Source organism: Paramisgurnus dabryanus, chromosome 3, assembly GCF_030506205.2.
Source record: "Paramisgurnus dabryanus chromosome 3, PD_genome_1.1, whole genome shotgun sequence".
Taxonomy (NCBI): domain Eukaryota; kingdom Metazoa; phylum Chordata; class Actinopteri; order Cypriniformes; family Cobitidae; genus Paramisgurnus; species Paramisgurnus dabryanus.
Genome location: NC_133339.1, coordinates 51,600,663 through 51,623,982, shown reverse-complemented (window position 1 = coordinate 51,623,982; position 23,320 = coordinate 51,600,663). Strand labels below are relative to the sequence as shown.

Sequence of the window (23,320 nt, the reverse complement as noted above, 5' to 3'; positions counted from 1 at the left end):
AATTTTCTAAACCCGCCACTGAGACCAACACAATGTCATAAACTGACAACACACAAATAATTCTAGTTTCTTATAGAGCAGGGCAAAAAAAATCGCCTGCAATTCTCATGCGTGTCTCATTAGTAAAGCGGGTTTGGTGGAAGTAATTAAGTACACAGAGCCGAATATCAAAGAGAAGCTTGCAAAATAGCGTTCATAATCATGGAAAATCGCCTCCCATAAGGTATGCGATTTTGCCTAGCTTCTTTGTGAAATACGGCTTTGTGTAGTAAATGCCACTCCATCTGAAAGCAGGTGATGGCGATTTACTACCACCAAACCCGGCTTTACTGATGAGATACACTTTAGAAGTTCCAATGATGTCTTCAAGCCTTTAGCTGTTACTCATGGGTTCTTCTTTACGTCATTGATTATTCTGCGTTGTACCTCAGTCATTTTGGCCGTGCACCCACTTCCAGGAAGAGTAGCTACAGTATACTCCATTTATAAACAATTTGTCTGTCGACTGATGGATGTCTTAACATTTTGAGATTGTTTTGCATCCCTTTTCAGCCTTATGAAGTGCAACAACTCTTGATCAGATATCTTTGGAAAGCTCATTCTTGGAAGGCATGATTAATAATAACTGATGCTTCTTAAGGACATCAATCTTAAAATGTTTGAGTGTAGCACTAAACGACACTTTAAACTTATTTTATTCATTGGACTCCAGTTTGCCAACCTCTGACACACATGAGCTTTCATGAAAGTAATTAGTCTATAGGTTCAATTGCATTTTCCTCCAGCACATTCCTCCAGCTTATGCACATTGTGTTTGTCTATTGTTGTAACCTAGATGACTATCAGATCACATTTTATGGCAATTCATTGTAGAAAACCAGTTTAATCCTAGGGGTTCACATACTTTTTCTTGCCACTGTATGTATACTGCAGTGGTATTTTGTATGCAGAAAATTAACGCCTGCTTCTAAATCGCTGCCTTTTGATAAGGATGATTTGGATGTTATAAGACATTATGCAGTGTGGAAATAACACAGACTTTGCGTTGCCTTCCCTCAGTCCCTGTGATCCTAAAATGATGAAAGTGTTGACGGAGTTTCAGATTGCGTCAGTAAGACACTGCTCGTTTGTTCACTTTATTTAACTGCGGATTCATTTTTGGCCAACTACAAACAGGCTCTCATGTGTTTTGCACTGAGTAGAGGAGCGAGATATAATGGGATGCAATCCATGCAAGGCTAAAATAATATTCATGTGTACCTGAAACTCTTGATCAAGTTTTTTCTCTATCCAGTCGGTAACATGAGCGAAAGTGACCTCTCTTTCTCCCAGTTTAGGCCGAGCCTTCAGTTCCAGATGAGGAGGTCTTCTAAAGCCATACCTGAAAAACAATACTCTCACATAAATGCACATCAATCTATAGATTTAAATCAGCTTGAATTAGAACAGTAATTCTACTTTTCTTGTGATGGCAAAATACATACATTTGAGTGTGCAGCAAAAAAGTATGGAGGTATTCATTATTTCTTATGTTAACTGTATAATTTAATTACAGATTTACTTTGTTAATTAGTAATCGCCTACTTCCATATTACATAGTAGGTGGAAATCACAAGTAGTATGCTCGAATTCATAATATCCGAAAAAACGGTGAGCAAAAAATTCCTGAATGATCTACTACTTCTGACAACATTTTTAAGTGTCATTTCAAAGGACTCTTCCATGAAGCCATGTTAATATAATATTAATACTGGAAAACTACAAACTGGGTGACTCTTTAAGTACAAAGAAATATAGTCCTTAATTATGGTCTGGATTGTTTTGATTGCGTCAAATACATGATCAATACTATTAAAGACAGATATATGAACTATTTTCTCCCAATATGTTTTTTTAAAGTTGCTAGCCAACATCAGCATTTTGAGCAGTCCAAGCCTAGTCACACTTTTGCCCTCATGATGCAATTGTTTTAATGTAAATAGGAAGTAAAGGTCCCAAAAGACCCCACATCATCCAAAAGAGCTGCAGGCCTTACTTGCCTCAGTTAAGCTCAGTTTTCATGACCCCACCATAAGAAAGAGACTGGGCAAAAATGGCCTGCATGGCAGAGTTACAAAATGAAATCCGCTGCCAAGCAAAAATAAAAAAGACTCGTCTCAGTTTTGACAGAAAACCTCCCGATGATCCTCAAGACTTTTGAGAAAATAATCTGTGGACTGACGAGACAAAAGTTGGAACTTTTTGGAAGATGTGCGTCCCATTATGTCTGGCGTAAAAGTAACACAGCATTTCAGAGAAAGAACATGATACCAAGATTAGGTAGTAGTCTGGGGCTGTTTTGCTGCTTTAGGATCTGGAAGACTTGCTGTGATAAATGAAACCATGAATTCTGCTGTCTACCAAAAAATCCTGAAGGACAATGCCCGGCCATCTGTTTGTGACCTCAAGCTGAAGCAACTTTGGTTCTACAACCTGTGAATTTCTAGGAGTTTTCCTTTCAGAGGCAAAATTTTTGGGAGATTATTTAAATGATTCACGCAATGTGATTTACTAATGTTTGTGCGTGTGTTTTGACTGGTATTTGCCCCATTATTTTACATCAAAAAGCAGGTCTTAAATTAATTTGTGCTTGAAATAGCTGAAATTATTGCTAAAAAGAAGTGGCATCACAGAGACACGTGATACAATGCCAAGGATTATTTTACCATGTAACAATTTATTTGGAATGCCAGGTAAACATATTATTAACTCTTTCACCGCCAGCATTTTTAAAAAAAGTTGCCAGCCAGCGCCAGCGTTTTTCATGATTTTCACCAAAGTATAATGCCTTCCAGAAAATGTTCTTCTTTAAATATATAAACATACAATATACCAAATGAAAGAACAGACCCTCTGCTTTCAAAAAAAAAAAACCGTTTCATCCTACCTTTAGTGGTTCTTTTGTAATCAGCTTTTGAATATGGGTAGGTTTTTGCAAAAACACCATATTTTGAGCAAAAAGCAGAGATAATTCCATTTTTATGACGGACTTTTCATAGAGATCCCATTCAGAGCGATCTTTAAAACAGACACGGACATGCAGCAGCTTGCCATAGGGCAATACTTCCGGTTTTAAAAAGTTGCGGAAGGGCGCCACCTGGTGGATAATAGCGGTATTGCGGAAAGACGGAAAATCTCGTAATTGGCGAGGAAGCGTTTTCTCTTAATTGACGAGATATCTCGTCAATGGCGGGGAAAGAGTTAAAAAATATTTTTTGTAAAAGTAAATAAAAGAGGAGTCACTAGGACCAGTTCTTTTCCTATGGCTTCGTTAGATGGGGTTACACACCCCAGATTTTTGGCATTGTGCTCTTGTGCTAATTTGCCCTGTTTAGTAAATCTGGCCTTATGAGTGTGACAAAGTAATCTTTCCTCGATTTCTATTAGATGGAATTTCATCTTTCTTTATTACATTCTTTTGTTAATATATAAGAGGTCATCATATTTAAATGAGCATCCTGCAGGTTTCAGAACTAAAAACATCCTCGTTATTGAAATATACATTTTTGGCACCAAGCCAAGAAAACATTCGGTCCAGGAATGTGCCAATGTATCAGGTTGTAGAGATTTTAATCACCACCTACAAATTCAAAAGGCAATGACAACTTTTGTAGCACCGTCCACAGGTTTGTGTGACACATGTGGGGGCCAGGGGCGAAGCAAACCGTATGCAGTGTCTCAACAATCAGTAAACATGTCTTTAAAGATTGCCAAAGTATGTACACGGTTGTGGAAGAACACAGTCACTGTATAACCTTCCATCAGAACCTAACATAAGGGATTCTTGGTTGAGGTTCCAGCTTGCGTGGGGAAAACGGAGTGTTTGTTTACTTGTTTACAGATTCATTTGTAAAGAAGCAACAAGTCGATGATGGATTTGCAGAGAGACAAATAAGGCATGCAGTGATTATAAAGGAATATTGTTTAAATCTTATGTTGCCACTGTGTTGTCTTCATAAGTAGAAATGAGCCTTCACTGGTCTCCATCTCAAGGTTTTTATTTACATCACAAGAATGATGTGAAACGACAAATTTTGTTTTGAATAATGCCACCTTTTAAAGTCTTTTTGGAACCGGTTCTAAAATGAAACCGGTTCTCGATACACAACCCTACTTATCGCAAAAGGATTCAGTCTAATCTGCATTTCTTAGTGAATTTGTAAAGTATTAACTGTGCGCTTTATGCAACAAGTCGTGCTCGTAAAAATGCAGCGTATGTGACTGCGACAAACGTTCCACACATCCCCTCAGTTTATAAAGACGCAAACTAATCTTGTTCACATGAAATAAGCCTCTGCTTCCAAGCATACGGACCTTATCAGATATTATGCGATTACAGTAATTCACAGTTGTAATTTCAACAGGATTTTAAGAAATGTGTGTCTATATATATGTATATATATAAATATGAATATATACCATATCCTGTCCGTTGGAGGAGGTGGAATATTGACAGCGAGAGTCCCGTGACACTCCTGCACCTCCACAGTCAAGAGCAGTGGGGTGTTAGACACTTCTTCCATCTTCTTCTTAATGAATTCAGTCTCTGTGGCTTTCTGGAAGTACTTAGACTTTGTGATCTTGTCTACAAAGCGCATGATTTTGCTGGGTCGGTGTCCCACGGTGTAACTATAAAGAGAAAGATTATTTAGTTTATACATTACCAAATTATCTGTTCTAGAGTTTAACAGCATTTGAAAGGTTTGTCAATTTCACCCCTCCACTCCTGAAGGTTCAGGCACTTCTGCAGTATCTTCCTCATCAGATGATCCAGCACTGGATGACTCCTCATCACTGTCAGCCAGGAAATAAGTGCGCTGTCTGAGTCTGGCACATGCACACAAACATAAAGACATGTATACTGCTTACACAACATATTCAACTGCTCAGTTACAATAATAAATACAAAAATTTGGATAAATTTATGATTAAAGAAGGAAATGTTAAATAGTGGTGCATGAGAGTAAAGGTCTGTGATTGTGTTTTAGTTGTGAAGTACAGTTTAACACATTCAGCATTTGCATTAAAATAGAAAAATTTAAGAAAAACTGCTGATTCAACTCACCAAAAAGAGTTCATATCCACAAAGAAATCAGCCCAGAGAGGAAAAACAATAAAAATAGAAATGATAAATACACCCAATAGTTGCAATTTCAAAGAACACAGAATCTCGGAGGGCAATGGCCTGAATCTGTTTAAGTGAGGTTTAAACATCTGACACATACGGCATGCATTTTCCTTCTGCAAACCTTCCAAATGCTTACCCTTCTTTTCCCTGTTCTCCAATACCTTCTCCCTCTTTTCCAAGTCTAGTCAGGTTCATCTTGGTTTCAAGGCTCATGAGAAAGGACCCAGTGTAGGAGATCTCCAGGTCAATCCAAAGGCCTATAGAAGTTTAGACTGTTAACTACTGGTTTTAAAATGAGCACCATTTTTACAAAGTGTAAAATAAAATAATACAATTAAAAGATTTACATTGGAGACGATAACTTGCGTCTAGGGCTGTACAAATATATTGATACAGCTAACTACCGTGATCAAATTTTCACGATAGTGTCTCAATATTTCAATCTCTGCTATTGATATTTTTAAAAACCCATCAAATCCCTCTGTGTGCGTCAAATGACCGCCTTCGCTGCTGCTGTTGTCGCTGTTCAGTTGTCTGTCATATATGGCCAGTTAGCGGGAGTGAGAAAATGGCAGAAAATGTAAAAACACCTGCTGCTTTCAAAGCCGACGTGTGGAAGCATTTTGGCTTAAAAAATAAATAAAATTCAGCTCTATTTTTTTTTTTTACATTTTTAATAAAAAAAAGAAAAAGTATTGCAATGTATTGCAACATGCAACGTATTGTTTTGTATCGTGATACATTGTATCATGACACGTATTGTATCGTGAGGCGCTTGCAAATACCCAGCCCTACGTGTGGGTCATAATATATCATATCTTTTAGTTTGTCAATGCGTTTTGTGATGTTAGGAATTGTTTTTCTGCGCATTTCCGCACAAATTAAAAACGTGCGTACACCACCTCCTGAGTTGGCGTGTAAATTTGGTGTACGCACTTTTGATAAATGAGGGCCAATGACTGTCAGCATTTTACAATAAAATACACTTCCACAAACAACATGTTTATGCTTACATTTAGGAAAATAAGTATTTGAACACCCTGCTATTTTGCAAGTTCTCCTACTTTGAAATCATGGAGGGGTGAGAGAAATAATAATAAAAAAACAGAAAATCACAATGTACGATTATGCTATTTATTTGTATGATACAGCTGCAAATAAGTATTTGAACACTTGTATTTGAAAATCAATGTTATTATTTGGTACAGTAGTCTTTGTTTGCAATTAAAGAGGTCAAATGTTTTCTGTAGTTTTTCACCAGGTTTGCACACACTGCAGGAGGGATTTTGGCCCACCCCTCCAAAGATTCTCTATTGGGTTCAGGTCTGGAGACTGGCTAGGCCGCGCCAGAACCTTGATATGCTTCTTACAGAGCCACTCCTTGGTTATCCTGGCTGTGTCCTTTGGGTCATTGTCATGTTGGAAGACCCAGCCTCGACCCATCTTCAATGCTCTAACTGAGGGAAGGAGGTTGTTCCCCAAAATCTGGCAATACATGGCCCCGGTCATCCTCTCCTTAATACAGTGCAGTCGCCCTGTCCCATGTGCAGAAAAACCCCCAAAGCATGATGCTACCACAGTCATGCTTCACAGTGGGGATGGTGTTCTTGGGATGGTACTCATCATTCTTCTTCCTTAAAACATGTTTAGTGGAATTATGACCAAAACGTTCTATTTTGGTCTCTTCTGACCACATGACTTTCTCCCATGACTCCTCTGGATCATCCAAATGGTCATTGGCAAACTTAAGACGGGCCTGGACATGTGCTGGTTTAAGCAGGGGAACCTTCCGTGCCATGCAAAAAAAGGTCCACTGTTGGAGTTCTGCATGGACCCACTGAGCTCAGCGGGCCACTTCCTAGATGACGAACGAGAAGTCTGACCATTTAACAAATCACACACATCTACGTGTGGTAGGGTAAGGGTTAGGAGTTCTCGTAGATCATTACAGATTATTACTGTATAGAAACAGCATGGTAATATTGTAAAGGGCCGTTCACATTATAACGATAACTATAACGGAAACTAAACTAATGTCCACATCACCGGACGATAACGATAACTTCATGCTAATTCGCACTCACTTACTTTTAATGGCATTAACTAATATTGAATATCTTTTCAATTGTTTACTGAATGTGTAAATATGCTGTTCTTGTTGCATTTACACAACAGATAACCAGCAGATGTTCTTAACATGATCCAGAAAAGCCCTACTAATACTATTGTCTATGTTGAAAATGTATATTATTCTAATTTGCTTTAATTTAATTTTTATAGTGTTTAAACTGTTGAATTTTTTTATACTGAACAATTTAAGTTTGTACTGTCGAGTTGCTTTTAAAACATTTGAGGAAACTGAAATTTAAAATGAAAATGTAATTTCATTATTTATTTTTAAAATAAATGACAAAATATGTTTGCAGTTATATATTAATGATGTCATGTATATTTACTAAAAACAAATGTAACACAAACCTCCATCTTGTTCTGTTGTGTTATTTTTGACCCACCTGTGTCTTACTTTCATCCCTGCTGTCAGGGTCAAAAGTAACAATGCGCTACTTATGTTCAAAGTGAAATTATACTGAAGTCATTTTACTTTTGTTCAAAATTTCACCTGCTATTGATAGACCACACGTGTGAGTTACTGACCACAGCAAAAATATATCTCCGTCTAAAACATTGGGTCTCATTCACTAAGCATGCGCACGCACAAATTTGTTCGTAAAATGTGTGTACGGACATTTTAACTTACAACTTAGGATTCAACAATATTTGTACAAACATTTGTATTTAAATGTATTTTTAGCTGAATAAACAAGCCAGTGGCCGTTCTGTAGGCAAGCACCAATGACTTAAAGTACACATATCATCTGAATGAGTTTATCAAATCATTAATTACTTACCCCAAGTTTTTTTTTTACTTCCTTTCGTCAGCTAAACACAAAGCAAAATAATTGGTGTGTGCAGAAAAAAATATAAATTTATAAAATGTAAATATTAACTGGTCACAAATTAAATTCCATATTGATTACAAAATATTGCTACTGACTTATAAAGCACTCAACAGTTTAGCACCTATGTATTAAACAAAACATCTAATCCATCACGCACCTTAACTCTTTCCCTGGCAGTTTATAAAAAATTATTTTTATGCTTTTCACAAAAGTTTAATGCCTTCCAGAACATTTGCTTCTTTAAATATATAAATGCAATATATCAAATACAATATATCAAATGAAAGAACAGACCCTCCGTTTTCAAACAAAAACAAACAGCTTTATCCTATCTTCATTTGTTCTCTTTTATCACCTCTTTATCAAACTTTAAACAAAAAGCTGGGATAATTGCCTTTTTGTAAAGGACTTTTGTTGAAGATCAGATTCAAAGGGATGATCAAAACATACACAGAGTTTTTCTCTTTTTTTTGTATCAGTGAATGTTTCAGTGTTTTATAAGTTGGGTAAGAGCGCCACCTAGTGGATAATAAATTTATTCTACATTGTGTCCTTTTGTAAAGCTGTAAACAGCACTATACAAATAAATGTGAATTTCTTTTCAGAATTTGTATTACTTTATGATGGCTGCATGTTCTTTTTGATTCATCAATATTTTGAGTGCTGTTCCCCTGCTTTGCTCCGGATATACAAAGATTGGATTTATAAAAAAACCTTTGTGTTTAGCTGATGAAAGAAAGTCATATACATCACAGATGGTATGATGGTGAGAAATGTTTTTCATTTTTGGGCTGACTATTCCTATGTTTATTCACATCCAGCAATAGTACAAATTAGTTTGGGTTTAGCAAGCACCATTCATTCACACACATCAGTCATAATGCGTCTCTGGCAGTAACTGCAGAACTTGATTTGATCCGCTTTAGCAGATATAGAAGTAAAATTAAGTGAAATGCATAATAAATAATAGGAACGGTTATGCTACTATTACTTTTCTGCAAATGTTTTAGTACTAAACCCAGTCTAAATGTGACTATGTGAACATGAAAAACATAAATAAAATTAAGGTGTGACTAAACTCAGAAAGCCTTGATTAGTTCTCACCTCTGTAATCTACCGATGGTTTGGAGGAACTGAGGATCTTGGGAATGGACATGCCCATGTCCAGCTCGGTTAGGGTTAGCTCATTCATGAAGTATGGGAGCTGTAAAAATCAAAATGTCAAAGTATTCAAGTTACCCTTTTATATCAAATATTCAGTAGGAATGTCTAGCGTTATCATACACAACTGTGCTCACCCTAATCTTACTCAGCTTCTTCTGAATCTTTTTGGACACCATGTCTGCCCAGTATTTCTCTCCAAGAAAGTCCCAAAAGATGCGACCCAAGAGAGCATTGACCCAAGCCTCAGACTCCTGCCCACAACTGGCTGGAAACTACATGACAAATATAAGTCTTCAGGCACAATTCTTCACAGACTTTAAGCAACAGACTTTGAGCAATAGCTAAAGTAATCCTTTTGAGTAATCTAACCATTTGCTTCTTGTCATCATTTCCTCATGTTGTTACAAGTAAAAAAATATTTTTCTACAATGCTCATGCTGCTGCTTTAAGATAACTAAAGCGTGCACTGTGAATGTTAAGTGGTGTGCACTTTAAATGCAACTGATATTGAATTTATTTCTGCCCTAAACATTCTATTTCACATAATGTTTACATCCAGTCCTTAATGCACAGCATGAACTGCCCTTTCAAAAATAACGCAATTCAAAAGTTTACATAGCCTTAGTTATTGCAGTGTGATATTAAACAACCAATGAGTGTTGTTTAAAAAGCGTGTTAAGGGCATTACTATTTTTTTCACCGTGTAGTACAAGCTGTATTGAAAAGACAATAAAACTACTCTGATGCTTTAACTCGTGATAAACTTCTTTTAATTATCTTTTAAATCTTGAGAATGGTGGATTTTGTGTTCTTGACCTTCTTAACTGTTCCTGGGCTGCTTCCAGCGCTTTGTACAGGGCTCGTGACAGGGCTTACTGTAGACTGACTAACATATTTGGCCATGTAGATGTTGTATTCTAAAACTTTTTGTTTGACACTGGCACCAAGATCCTTTTGTCTGGGGTGAGACTGGATCGCTTCATCCAAACTTCCTCGACTACATCTGCGGCTGTAAGTCAAACCTAAAAACATAAAAATAACACTCTTTACTTTTTAAAAATGTGTTTCTATTCATATTGTCACATGTTTTACATTAGTTAGCAAATCATTTGACAAATCAGTGTAAAAGTCATATTTCATTTGACAAAAATCAAAAATGCCACCAGTGTAAATCTATTAATTACTATCATACTTTTTGAATTGAATGAAAAGCTTCACACTTACTTATAGGCAGGCCTGAGGACTTAATGACTTCTGACTTCAGTTTTGATGCAAAGAGCATCCTTCTAAACCACTCCTCTTTGTCTCTTCCTGTCCTCCCAAACAGGTAGAGTACCGGCTCTGTGTACGCTTTCTTTGGTTCTTCACTAGTGCAGAGCCCCTCAGTCCTGTCTCCTGCAGCAGGGGTCTTCTCCTCTATCACCTCAGTCTTATCTTCCTGGACTTTAGACATGAAGTCATCCTGTCTGGCCAGCTCAATGCAGATGGGATACTTTTTATTCCACACACGCTTCCTGGCAAGTCCTTGAGGCACCAGGTATATCTAGAATATAAAACCATACTTCAAAAAAGCACCAAAACTAGCTTGACACATTCTAAAAGGGTTAACAGATATAATATTGCGTTTTTAGAATCCATTTTGTTTGTCTGGTTTAAAAAAGCCAAGTTGAACCAATGTCACAAAATGTTACATGTACAATGGTGTGAAAATGTTTTTCTTTTTTGCATGTTTGTCTCACTTTAATGTTTCAAAAAGGGGGTTCAGGGTTTCATATTTTATTGAAGCTTTCCGGGCTCCACCATTGATAAGCGGACCCCCATCTGAGGCGTTTAAAGACTCCATTTGTCCATTAATTATTTCTAAAGAAACACGAAAATGTATAACATGCTCCATTACCATGTATCTTACATTATGGCCCAGTAGAAGTAGTTTTTGTAAAAACAGGCTAAGAGTTGCGTCATAACCTGTGACTCTCTGTCACACAGTAGAGAAATAACCGTATGGACTGGGAGAGAAGCTTGCAGACAATCTTTTATTGACTGTGAGGCAATAGGGTGGACGTGGAGGCATAAAGTCAAGGGAGAAGCCCCTAGAGAGTCAATAAAAGCAACGGGACAAAATTGTTCAACAACGTTTCTTTTACTGTCTATGGGTGATTCAGATTTCTCTTGGCACGGCTATTAGAAGACTTACAATCGTCAGACAGGTTGATCACGTGACATCTACGTCATCAAGCTCAGTTTGAGTCTGCGCAGTACGCTCGACCCCCAGGAAGTGCGTGCTTCTAATTGACTTCACTTGTCTCCGTTGAATCCAATGGGGTCGCTGTGTCCATTTCTCTTACTGTCTATGGTTTCAGATCATCAAACAAATTTAAATATTAACTCCCTGGGGTGGACCGTTGCGCTTCGATTACTCTGCTGATTTTGGACATACAGATATGATTTATACATCATTTAAAACGTGTCTCTCCCTCAGTGAAGTCCTAACGCGTCAGAAATTAAAGGAACCGTATGTAGGATGGTGGCCAAAAATGGTACTGCAATCACTTTCAAACTACTGTAGAGTGGCGTATCCCATTCCCCTCCTCCCTGACTCGAGGTTGCCAGATAGTATAGGCTGCAGGATCCAACAGGAACGTACTGGTTGCTACAAGAAGCTTCCAATGGCAAGTGACGAGTCCTACACATTAAGGTTTTTTTGCTTTTAAACCTTTTAAGCCGACCAGGCCATGCTGCCGGGCCCGACGAGTCTTTGTTTACAAACTATTAAGTTTACAATGTATCCGAATTGATGAAGAAGGGTATTAAACTTGTCATGCCATATATCATTACAAGGGGTTTAGATGTCATTTCGAAGAGCTGTTTCAATAAATAAATGCTCTAGCATAACGTTACACGATCAAGGCAAACTCCATGCCAAGGGTTCACAACATAACATACATTTGCATTTTGTGTTCACAAATGTATTACATGTGAGAAATATTGATATTCCATCGGATTTTGTATAAAATTATCCTCAATCCAATCCAAATCGGGTTTTTTTTATAATTGGGCACGCAGCGCGATTCTACTATGGAGAAGGCATAACGTTACGCAATCAGGGCAGATTCAAATTCTTCTCTGTCTCCATCTTTTAAAGGCATCTCCTATACAAATCCTTGTTTTATTTCAGACTTTGGTCACAACGTATTTCGGATTCATAACATTAGACATTTTTTATCCGACACGTTCGTAGCTGCAGCTGTGGTAACTAGAGCAGAGTTGGCAACCTATATGCCGAAACACTACTGACTTCGTGATTGGTAGATAGAGGGAGGGTGGCGCATCAGACCAAAACACAAAATGGCAACATAAACATCAGTTTAGGGCTGCAACTCCACTTTTTAAATGACAATATCCTGGCCAGACCACTGTTGTCAGTGATATAAATATTTGAAATGAACATGATTTCTTAATGTCTAGTGACATATCAGGGCCATTATATGATTAATTGATATCAATTCATGACATACTGTTCCTTTAACTGTAACTTAACAAATACTTGTCAGACAAACAAAAGATAAATGTCTACATAATGTTTGCAATGTGTACTTTTAAATGATGAAATCGAAAACAAATATTCTCATTTGGTTTAAACTGTAAAGAGGAGGAAAGGTACAGTCTTTCTCTTGTTACTTCATTATCTGAAAAGAGATGAGATCACCTCACCCATGCGCCTTTGATAAGTAAAAGAGCAGAGGCGATCCATATGCATTGCTCACGCCCACAGTCAATGGGCACTCAATCTGATCTCTGCATTCAGTGCTGTGCCGAGCTGTTTTATGCGTATGTGTGTCTCACTGACACTGCAAGTTCCCTCCAAACACAAGTGATTTCTTTGTGCTTCCGTCAAACAGTACGCACAACGGCCATACGCACAAACAAACAAGGCATTATATTTGACACGATGGCAAACTGGACATCTTCATCATTCATCCTTTGTGCTTCTTTCAAACAACAATCAGTGACAAGGTGTCTTTATCCTCCTTTTTCGGGATTGCAGCTGTGTCACAGATTGCAGATACAGCATGTCAGATGAGAGCTGGCCCTCTCACAAAGTTTTTTTCTCCTAAGAAGTTTTTGGAACCCTTTGACCACAGCCTGCCTGTAGGCTTGTTTACTGGGAGACTGCTGATAATAGCTAACTTAGAACTTTATACACCAGGCTAATAATGCTCTCATTAATACAGATCATTTTTAACACTAGCAATTTGGTTACTTCAGCAGTTCTAAGATTTTTAACAGTAGATAGTATCTTAACTAGGGCTGTGACGGTTAGGATATTTTCTCACCGCGGTGAAGCATAAAAAAAATCATGCGGTTATGCGGTTAACCGCAAAGCATCGGAAACGTCTTCTTATTTATTATTAAAACAACAAATTATATTAGCAATAACAACATAAAATAATATTTATTTCCATAGTTATAATATATATATATATAGCAATACATATATATATATTTTTTTATATATAATATATATAATAATTATATAATTTTTTGTCATCGTTTATAACCCATTTTGTACAATACATTTCATACAATAGCAACCTGAAAAAAACTAGAAAGAACATGCGGAGCTTAACATTGTTTCTTGTAAGCAAAACCTTGATTCCAATTTCTTTAGACATTTTTAGAGTGTTTTTCGGGTAACACTCCATGGATATAACGCACTCCTCCAAACGCAACGGGTTGAACGTTAAATAATTTATTGCACAATAAAATGGGTTACAAACAATGACAAAAACTGTTCCATAATTCATATTAAACTCAAAAGAAACGAAAATAAATACTATTTCATGTATATAGTTAATGTTTAATTATAATTTTTCAAAGCAGATACGAAACGAAATAACATATTGCATCATCCCGTAAATAACTGCGCAAAACTTATGGATACTCCAATCAATGCTTTAAATTACTGCTGTCCATTTAAATAATCAAGAAGATAATAAAACTTTTTTGATCCCGAGCTGGAAAATTAGTTTACAGCATTAACGGGTCACGCGGTCAGTAAGCCCTCACCTGCCTGACTGATGTCACTATGGTACTTTCTCCTCTCGCAAAAGTCTTGGAGATTTCCAACTGTCGTTGCTGGGCTGAAGTTTTATGCTTTACTAAAGGTATGTTTGGTGCTCCCAAGTCCGACAAACGCCACATGATAGTTAATCATCACAAGATGTGATTTTAGATAGTGGCATTTCCTCGCTACGATAGTCAGACATATAGGTCTACAGCCGACCGCGCTAGCCTTCATAACTATAGTTGGCATGTTTGACCATTATAGTTTTAAATAATTATGCTATTATTATCAGTACCAACGTGCATTTCGTGCTGCCCGGTGACCTTCTTGCACCTGAATAATGTAATGCGCGTGGCTGTGAGATTTCCTTGCACTTGAGATTTTGTTATTCGCGCAGTGAGTGAGTTGGTACAGTTCCATGGCATGCAATAAATATCAGAGCACCTGGGCATGACGCGCTTAAATTAATGGCTTCATGTTTAAGACGATTGCGCCCGTGACAGTAGGCTATTGTGTGTATTTAAGTACTGAAACTAAGTAATTAAATAACAATTATAAGACATGCGCACATAATAAACCCCTATATATGTTTAATGCACCGTCCCTCCCCCTTGTGCGGAAAGCAGTTTTTTCTCTAGAACCCTTGAACACAGGATGGAAGACAGTAAATTATGATTAACAATGACTTTTGTGTATAGTTCATATCATACACCATATGACTTCTGTAACTTTCACCAGCAAAATAAAGAAAATATAAAAAAGTGCGGTGATGACGATGATGAACTCAGCACCGCGGTTGGCATCTCATTACTGCGGTGATGCGGTGACGCGGTTATCGTCACAGCCCTAATCTTAACCCAAGAACTTCTTTAGTAAATACGCTAATACTAGTATATAGTTTGGAATGGAAGTAGCACTGATCTACTAAAATGCCAGGGGTGTAACAATTCATCGATATGTATTGATACATCGCTTTTATTTTTAACGATCCGATGCATCGATGCCACACATAAAAATCAGTTTAAGTTTTTTTTTTTTTTTGACACTCTCCACGTCCTCATTCCTTGACATAACTGCCATCTACGAATTTCCACCAAAGCACGCATTTTGTTTTTTATCTTGTAGCAACAGCAAGTGAATGCGATGCAGCAACAAAGCGGTTGTAGCAAGAAAACACAGCAAAAGAGACAAAAGACAAACGTGTGTTTAGCACTGCAGGTGATATTGTTCATGCAAAAACGCACTGTCCTCTCTCACTGTCCTAAATTGCACATTTTGGCACAGCATACTGGCATGTAGTATGAATATTGGCATGTAGATGTGTTCAGTCCAGGACTCTTGTCAATCATGTAAAGTTTGGGAAAGACTGAACATTGCATAATCATTGTAAACATGTCACTTCCTCTTGCCACCTGGAGGCGCTTTAACTAGAAGTGACTATTGTCAATAGTGGTGTCAACAATAATTGATTAGGCGATGCATCGCAATGCGCGTATGCACGATTCAGCATCGATGTGGCAAAGTGCCATAATCGATTATGTCATTGTTTATTTTCTGGCCTCGAGTGAACAATAAAGTTGTGAAGTTTCAAATACTTCTGGGGCATAACAATAACAATCAAGATGGCTGAGATGGAGAGAGATGACCATGATAGACGGGTAATCAAAAACGCACTCAAAGCTTGGAAAGCAGACATATGTGCACATTTCAGATTCTACGAAGTTAATGAAAAACTAGACAAGATTTACACAGTGTGTAAAACCTGTCACACTTAAATCAAGCACGTTGGCAATACAACTAACTTCACAAACCATGTTGATCGTTGGCATTCTGAGTTGACTTCAACAACAACACAAAAAGTCGACACAACCCAGCCAAAACACAAGAACCTTGAAATTCCCAAATGCTGAACAGTGAGAAGTTATGATGTAGGCTTAGATCAAACTATACATTTCCTCACTCTGAAACAGATTGTTGATGATGATGATGATGATATTGAGCCTTCACTTTTTTTGGATTACATTACAATCTATTTCACATCTTGATATTTTGATGTATGCAGCTGATGTGATTGGAAGATAGGATTCTCATCTCAGGTTTATAATTGTCATTCTCTTAAAGCTGCTAAGCTGCTGTTTTGTTAAGAATAGTTGCACTTGACAACACAGTAATAAGTGGTTACTGTATGTTGTTGCACTGAATATTTTTATTGCTAGGTGCCTGTTACAATAGTGTGACTTTGATTACTGATTAATGTTTGCACATGAGTTCAGGAAGTGCTCTGTCATAAAGCTGCTATTTTACTGTGTGTAAACAAACACTTATGGGGCTAAACAGTGATAAGTAGTCACCTCCCGCAACTCATGCACCCTCTCTTATGTCTCGCAAGAAGACTAATCATTATAACCATTTGACAGTAGCATAGTAATGGCACTGAATGTAGCGAAGTAAAAGTAGAGCTGGGGTAAACGTCTATTTATTAAACGATTAATCGGGCTACTAATTTTAAACATTTCTACTGTATTTCTGTTAAAGGGATTCACCCAAAAATTTAAATTCTGTCATCATTTACTCACCCTTATGTTCTAAACCTGTATAAGTTTGTTTTATTTTGAGAAACACAAAATAAGATATTTTGATAAATGATGGTAAGCACACAATTAATGGTATATCCATTATGATAGTCCATCATGTTGTTTTTATTCCTACTATGGAAGTCAAAGGTTACAATCAGCTGTGTGCTTACCATCATTTATCAAAATATCTTCTTTTGTGTTCATCAGAAAAAAGAAATTCGTACAGGTTTAGAACAACATTTTTCAGAATTTTAATTTTGTGTGAACTATCCCTTTAATGAAACAAAAGATCCATGATAAACCTTCAACTTATTTCAAATAGCAGAGCTTAACACAAAGGATGTTTGGCAAAAAAATTAAAAGAAAATGTGGATTAATCTTTATTTACGAAGATACAAACGTTTTCTTTTTTTGATATTTAATTAACTTTAATGACAGAGACAGTTTATGCTTATTATAAGACCGAATGCAATACAATGTTTATTCGTTTAAGACGTACAGTAACCAAATGTTTACTATAAAAAATGTCCGTTTAAGCCAAAAAGACACAAACATGAAGTTTGTGTATCGGATATGTGCGTCGCGCTTTCAAGTTCAATGTGCAATCCAGTCCAGTTAACAATCATACAGTCAAGAATAAAAACACGGTGCTGGGTTTTGTTGTAAAAAGAAATGCCAATCCTAGACTTTATTCAGTCCATAAGAAAATTACTATACACACTTCCAGCCTATATACGCTGAAATCATGTAGTATTAGCAAGGTACAAATTCACTTACATAATTTTAAAGACATTCCAATCACCGACATGGTGTGACTGTTATGAGGTTGACACTGGCTTTTTCTACCTAACAACAGCCACCCCCGGTCAGAGATTGGTTGGAAAAATTTATTTTGGTTTTGAGTGGTTGGTGAAAGTGCAGATCTCAGAGCCCAGGCTGCCTACAGAGATGTGTTCTTTTGACAGCCTGCTTGTGGGACGGGCAGCTAGCGGATCGCTACGAAAGATTAGAAGAATGTGATCATTCATTTTTTTGGGCCTTAAATTGAATGTTTAATGTTTTGGTCTCACACGTGCGTGTGGCGAGTTGTGTCGATGCAAAAATTTAACATCGACAGAATCGCGTCGCTACAGGCCTAAGTAAAAGTACAGTTTTTTTCACTAGAAATGTATTCAGGAGATACGGAAAGTACTTTTTTCTGTCAAGTCGGCATATGAGTGGTATTATCATCATTATTGTCACAATGAGATGCACGCAGGTATAAATAAAGCTGCTTTGATAAAATTACCTATAGTGAAAAGCGAGATATAAATAAAATTGAATTAAATTTGTTTTTGCATTACAGGGGGTGCTACAGACCTATCTTGCCACGCACGTGTTCCAGCCTTTGTATGAGCCTAGTGGCACGTGACTCTGACTTGTGTGCCAAATTTCAAGAGTTTTCGAACATGTTAAGCGACCCACATTGGCCAACGTGTTGACAAAAATACAAATTAATTTGGGGAAAATCAATAGGGCTTCACACATTTCGGTGCAGGCCATTCTGGCCTGCTCCTCAGTGCTCGGGCCCTAAATATAGTTGCAAGTAACGATGGTAGGCCCACGCACGTCTTTTTATCGCTATACAGTGCCTCCCAGAAAACGATGCATGGTGGGCACGTGCATCAAGTGGGTAAATATCAGTGGACTGACCCATTTGGGTACTGTAGGTAAAACAAACCCCACATTTTAGACAAACGGGGTGCTAGTGAGCCACTAAATACACGCCTTTGTTTGACCTTTTTGTCAACACTTAACAGCGGACAACTGTGATGTGTGTGCCAAATTTCAAGTTTATCTAAGTACTCCAAGAGCCTTAAATATGTCTGAAATAAAAGCAAACTTTGACGCGATGCTATGGCAACAGCGTTTGAGATATCAAAAATCTGTTCACAATTTAGCGAGTATTTAAAAGTTCAAGGAATTCAAATGTCCAAAAATAGCATAAAATCTAAAAATGGCAGACCTCCTGTTGGGTGGACCTAATGACTGTAAATTTAAAAGTTGTTAGTTTTGATGAGAGCAATAGACCCTTTTACTGTTTGTACACAATGATGACGTGGCAGCGTATGCGCGCGCATTTAGGCAACGGAAGTATCGTAAGAATCAACAGTGAAGCAACACAAACAGTAAGTTATTTTAAAAAAATTGACTTTATCAACATTTTCAACACAGCTACCAGATCCGTGTACTAAAGTGGAGTGGATAAAAGACGTTAGCAGATGGCCAAAAATAAAGTTGCCAGATACATATGAAGAGTTTGGTTCCAAAACACAATAAATACATTTTGACAAATTTTGGTAAAAACGTGTTTTCTATACCAAGAAAGTGACAAGATGAAAACCACTATTTTCTGTTACAAACTTTCACATAGCATCTTTAGGTTATAAAAACATAAAAAATTCAAATCCATAACTTGATTTTCAAAGATTTATTATAAAAACTGATTATTTTTTCCACAAAATGCAATAAATCCATAACAAGTTTTTATTCAAAATGCTATAAATCTATTGAATCAATAGCCTATATAAATGTGCATTCATCTTTGCCATGTTATATTCATTTAGTTGACTAGTTGTACACACTAATTAAAAATATAAACATTAATGTCATTAATCAAAACACTTACTTTGTCATATTAAGAACACCGTCATTGCTGCGGTTATACTTGACGTCGTGGCTTAACGTTTTTCACAGCGATCAGCTGTAAAATGTTTTGGTCCTGCTCGATTTTCATTGACTTTGAGTAAAATTATGGTAAGTTTTTCATAAGATCCCCTGGGGTCAATGTGTTATCATGACAGAAACTTGATGCTGTCGGCCCGGACAAACAAGCACCCGTCTCTTGCGAAAATTATTAGATGTTGATGGCTTACGTTTCTTTCCCGTCACAGAAAACCATCACAGGTTTATCAATGCCATTAAAGTATTATTTTGTTTTTGTTTGTTTGCTGATCAGGAAGTACATAGTAGATGAGGAAAACTAGGATTCCGTGTACTCAGCGCGCCGCCATTGTTTGTTTACATTGCGTGAATGGTGCACTGCAATCTGTGGAGTGGATTTATGGCATTCTGTAGAAAAGGGGGAGTGGCGTTTATTGCATTTTGGAAAAAAAGGGAGAAAAGATGACAGAATAACATGGCGGATAATGGATTTTGCGTCAAATTAAGAATTTACTTTTTAATACTGACCTGATATAATACTGATTCTGGCAGTAACTAATTTTTTTCAAAAATGGCATTTATTGCGTTTTGGAACCAAACTCTTCATATATACGTATATTAGTATATTATATTAGTGCAACCAAACGCAACAACGGGACATTTTGATGTTGAGAAACCGTTTTAATAAACTTTCTGAGTTACCACGTTAGAACCAATGGGGAATAACACCACTTCTGTTGCCAAAATGCGCGCGCAGGCTATTTGATCACGTGAGCTGTAAAAGAGTCTATATATTTACCATGTTTCATGATTGCAGGTAAAACTAATTCCATGTTTTAGACAAAAGGGGGTGCCAGAGAGCCACTACAGAGCCATGCCGTGTCTGAACATAGCGAACAGTTAACGCTGATGTGTGTTGTTATTTTAAGAGCCTTAAATATTTCTGAAAATAAAAGTAAAGTTGCCATAGGAACAGGGTTCGAGATGTCAAAAATTCCTTCGCAGTTTAGCATCTACAATGTCTCGGCATCATGGACACTAGGAGTATTTAAAAGTTTTAAAAGTGTATTTACCAAGTTTCAGAATTGTAAGCAAAACTAATTCATAGGGTTAGACATTAGGGGTGTGCCATATCATACCGTTCACGATAATACCGGTATAATTTTTTACATGCTAAAAAATGTCATATCATGATATCAATTAAATAGCGATGCGTTCCCTAACGCACAGAACATCAACACGGGAGAGCAAGAGCAGCGAGGGGGAGATACTAGTAGTGGATGATTTGCGGCCAAAAAGTAAACTAATGACTCAACCGAGCATCGCTGTGCAAATTACTTTAGTTACTTTTAAACTGAAGTGTTTAGGAGTTGTGTTATATAGGGAAAACACTACCAACTCGTACCACTGTGATAACAGTAACTTACTTTACTGACTGAATTTAAATTCAAAAAATGTTCACAAATGTCTTAATATTTAATCATTAATCATTAATCAACAGATCCATCTTTTCTATTCATTTTCCATTAAATTATGTAATCTTATGAGTTTAAAGCTCAGTTTTAACCGGTTTATTTCTTCAGTGACTGCGCGAGCTCATTGTCCGCTACTGGGTCCCAAAGTACACCCATTTCTCACAACAGACCATAGACACAGACAGACGACTTGTGATTTCTCCTGTGTTTATATGAAAATCTAAATTTATTCACTTGTGTTTTATCTGAACTGGATTAACAAGTGATCTAACCGGTGAGAAGCTGAAGCACCGGTAATCACCGTTTCACTGACTATCGTGACAAGCCTACTCTAGTTTGTACTTTGTTTACATTTGACTTATGCTGTGTGATTGTGGTCACTACTATTGCACTTTAATGCTGCCTCTGCCACCTTATAACAATGGATTTACACTTTGAATGAGGTAGTTCGTAATTAATGACAGCTCATTGGATGGAAAATGAAAATTTCCATAATTTTAAATACCGTCAAAAATATAATTATCGCGAAAATTCTTAAAATATCATGATATAATTTGGAGGCTGTATTGCCCACCCCTATTGCACATTTTAGATGAAAGGGGGCACTAGAGAACGGCTACAGAGCCACGCCCGTGTCCGAGCTTTAGCCCATGCTTAACGCTGATGTGTGTTGTCGGCCGTGTGTTCTTTGTGTTATTTTTAAGCATGCCAAAAGTCCTAAATATGCCTGAAAATAGAAATAAAGTTTGAAGTTTTGCAACAGAATAGCATTTGAGATATATAAATTAGCATCTACAATTTCTCGGCATCATGTTCACCACTTTTGTTGTCAATCGCATGAATCCCCTAGGAGGAGTATTTAAAAGTTTAACGCATGCAACTGTAAGGCTTAAATACACCTGAAAATGAAACTAAAGTTTGACTTGTTGCGATGGGAACAGCGTTTGAGATATCAAAAATCCCTTCGCAATTTAATGTCTACAATGTCCTGACATCATTCACAATGTTTGGTGTAAATTGCATGAGTTCCCTAGGAGGAGTATTTAAAAGTTCACCGCATGCACTTTTGAAACAGTTAAAAATGGCAGATTTCCTGTTGGACAGAGCTACTTGGTTTGAGGGTGAAAGTTGTTTGGGCCAATGAGATCTATATGCGTACATGTTTGCAGGATCTATGCACAAATATTTATTTTTGCATTACAAAAATGTTCATTACACGCCAAAAATGAAAATCACTCACTACTCTTAACTGAACAACTTTTGCAGTTGAGCATTTAATTCATACAGTGTGCAGTGTTTTATTTGTAATTATTGCTAATGTTAAATCATAGATTGTTGACAGACAATTTCATAACTAATATATTTATATTTAATACAGATTCCTGAAAAGTTAAACAAGAGGAGTATAGTCTTCTACCTCAACTGATCACTCGTTTGGAAATTATGCGTTATGTTCTGAATAAAAAGTAGTTTGAAACCATAATTAATTGTCTGGTTTTTACAACTTTCATTCAGCAGAAAAAATGCTATTTTTAAAAAAAATCCACTAATATAGAAAGATTAGTGTGGTCAACTGCTAATATGTGCCTTGTTAACATGTTTAACACTTCCTCCAGCAATCTTAAAGCTTTAAAACCCATTACTTTTACACATTATCTTTACCTTGCACTGTTAAAACAATTGAGAGAAGATGATTTTTTATACTCGCTGCTTACATAAACCCCAGAGGTGGGGAAGAGTCAAGAGTGAGCGGTGAAATTTGTGGGATAATGTCTGAAAAATTTAGAACTCTCAGAAAAAAAAATACACAGTAGTACAGAAAGATCATTCAACGCAAGCTGTGTTAAAAATTAACTGACCATGACTACAACCAAATCGCGCTCGCAGAACCATGTGATAAGGAAGAAGTTGAAGCAATAAAGGAAAAATCTGCCAAAGTTCAACATGAGCACACAACATTGCCAAGTCAGAACCGCAAAAAAGACAAAGAAGAAAACTAAAAGTAAACAGACAGAGGGAGTTACTGTACCAACGAAGCAATTTATGGTGCAATTCAAACTCTTACTAAAAGACTGGATGAGCAAGATGAACAGCTGAAATGTATAGAATACAGAATTGAAGAAGATGCACAAGTAATTAAAGAAAACAAAGATGATATAGGAAAACTTGCTTCTTTCCTGTATGTTAATAGGGATGCACCGATACCGATA

At 36.9% G+C, this 23,320-nt stretch overlaps 1 protein-coding gene across 2 annotated transcripts in view; it reads right to left on the bottom strand.

Moving 5' to 3' along the window:
* tex2 (testis expressed 2) overlaps positions 1-23,320 on the bottom strand; it is a 66,722-nt gene that overhangs the window by 3,540 nt on the left and 39,862 nt on the right. Inside the window, exons 4-11 of one of the 2 annotated variants that reach the window (XM_065263685.2) lie at positions 10,516-10,834; positions 10,108-10,313; positions 9,426-9,563; positions 9,232-9,331; positions 5,304-5,424; positions 4,756-4,866; positions 4,459-4,668; positions 1,261-1,381 (exon numbers count right to left, since the gene is read on the bottom strand). In XM_065263685.2, coding sequence (XP_065119757.1) covers positions 1,261-1,381; positions 4,459-4,668; positions 4,756-4,866; positions 5,304-5,424; positions 9,232-9,331; positions 9,426-9,563; positions 10,108-10,313; positions 10,516-10,834 — 1,326 coding nt within the window. The remainder of the gene's footprint in view (positions 1-1,260; positions 1,382-4,458; positions 4,669-4,755; positions 4,867-5,303; positions 5,425-9,231; positions 9,332-9,425; positions 9,564-10,107; positions 10,314-10,515; positions 10,835-23,320) is intronic. The other variant, XM_065263686.2, reaches the window with a different exon arrangement.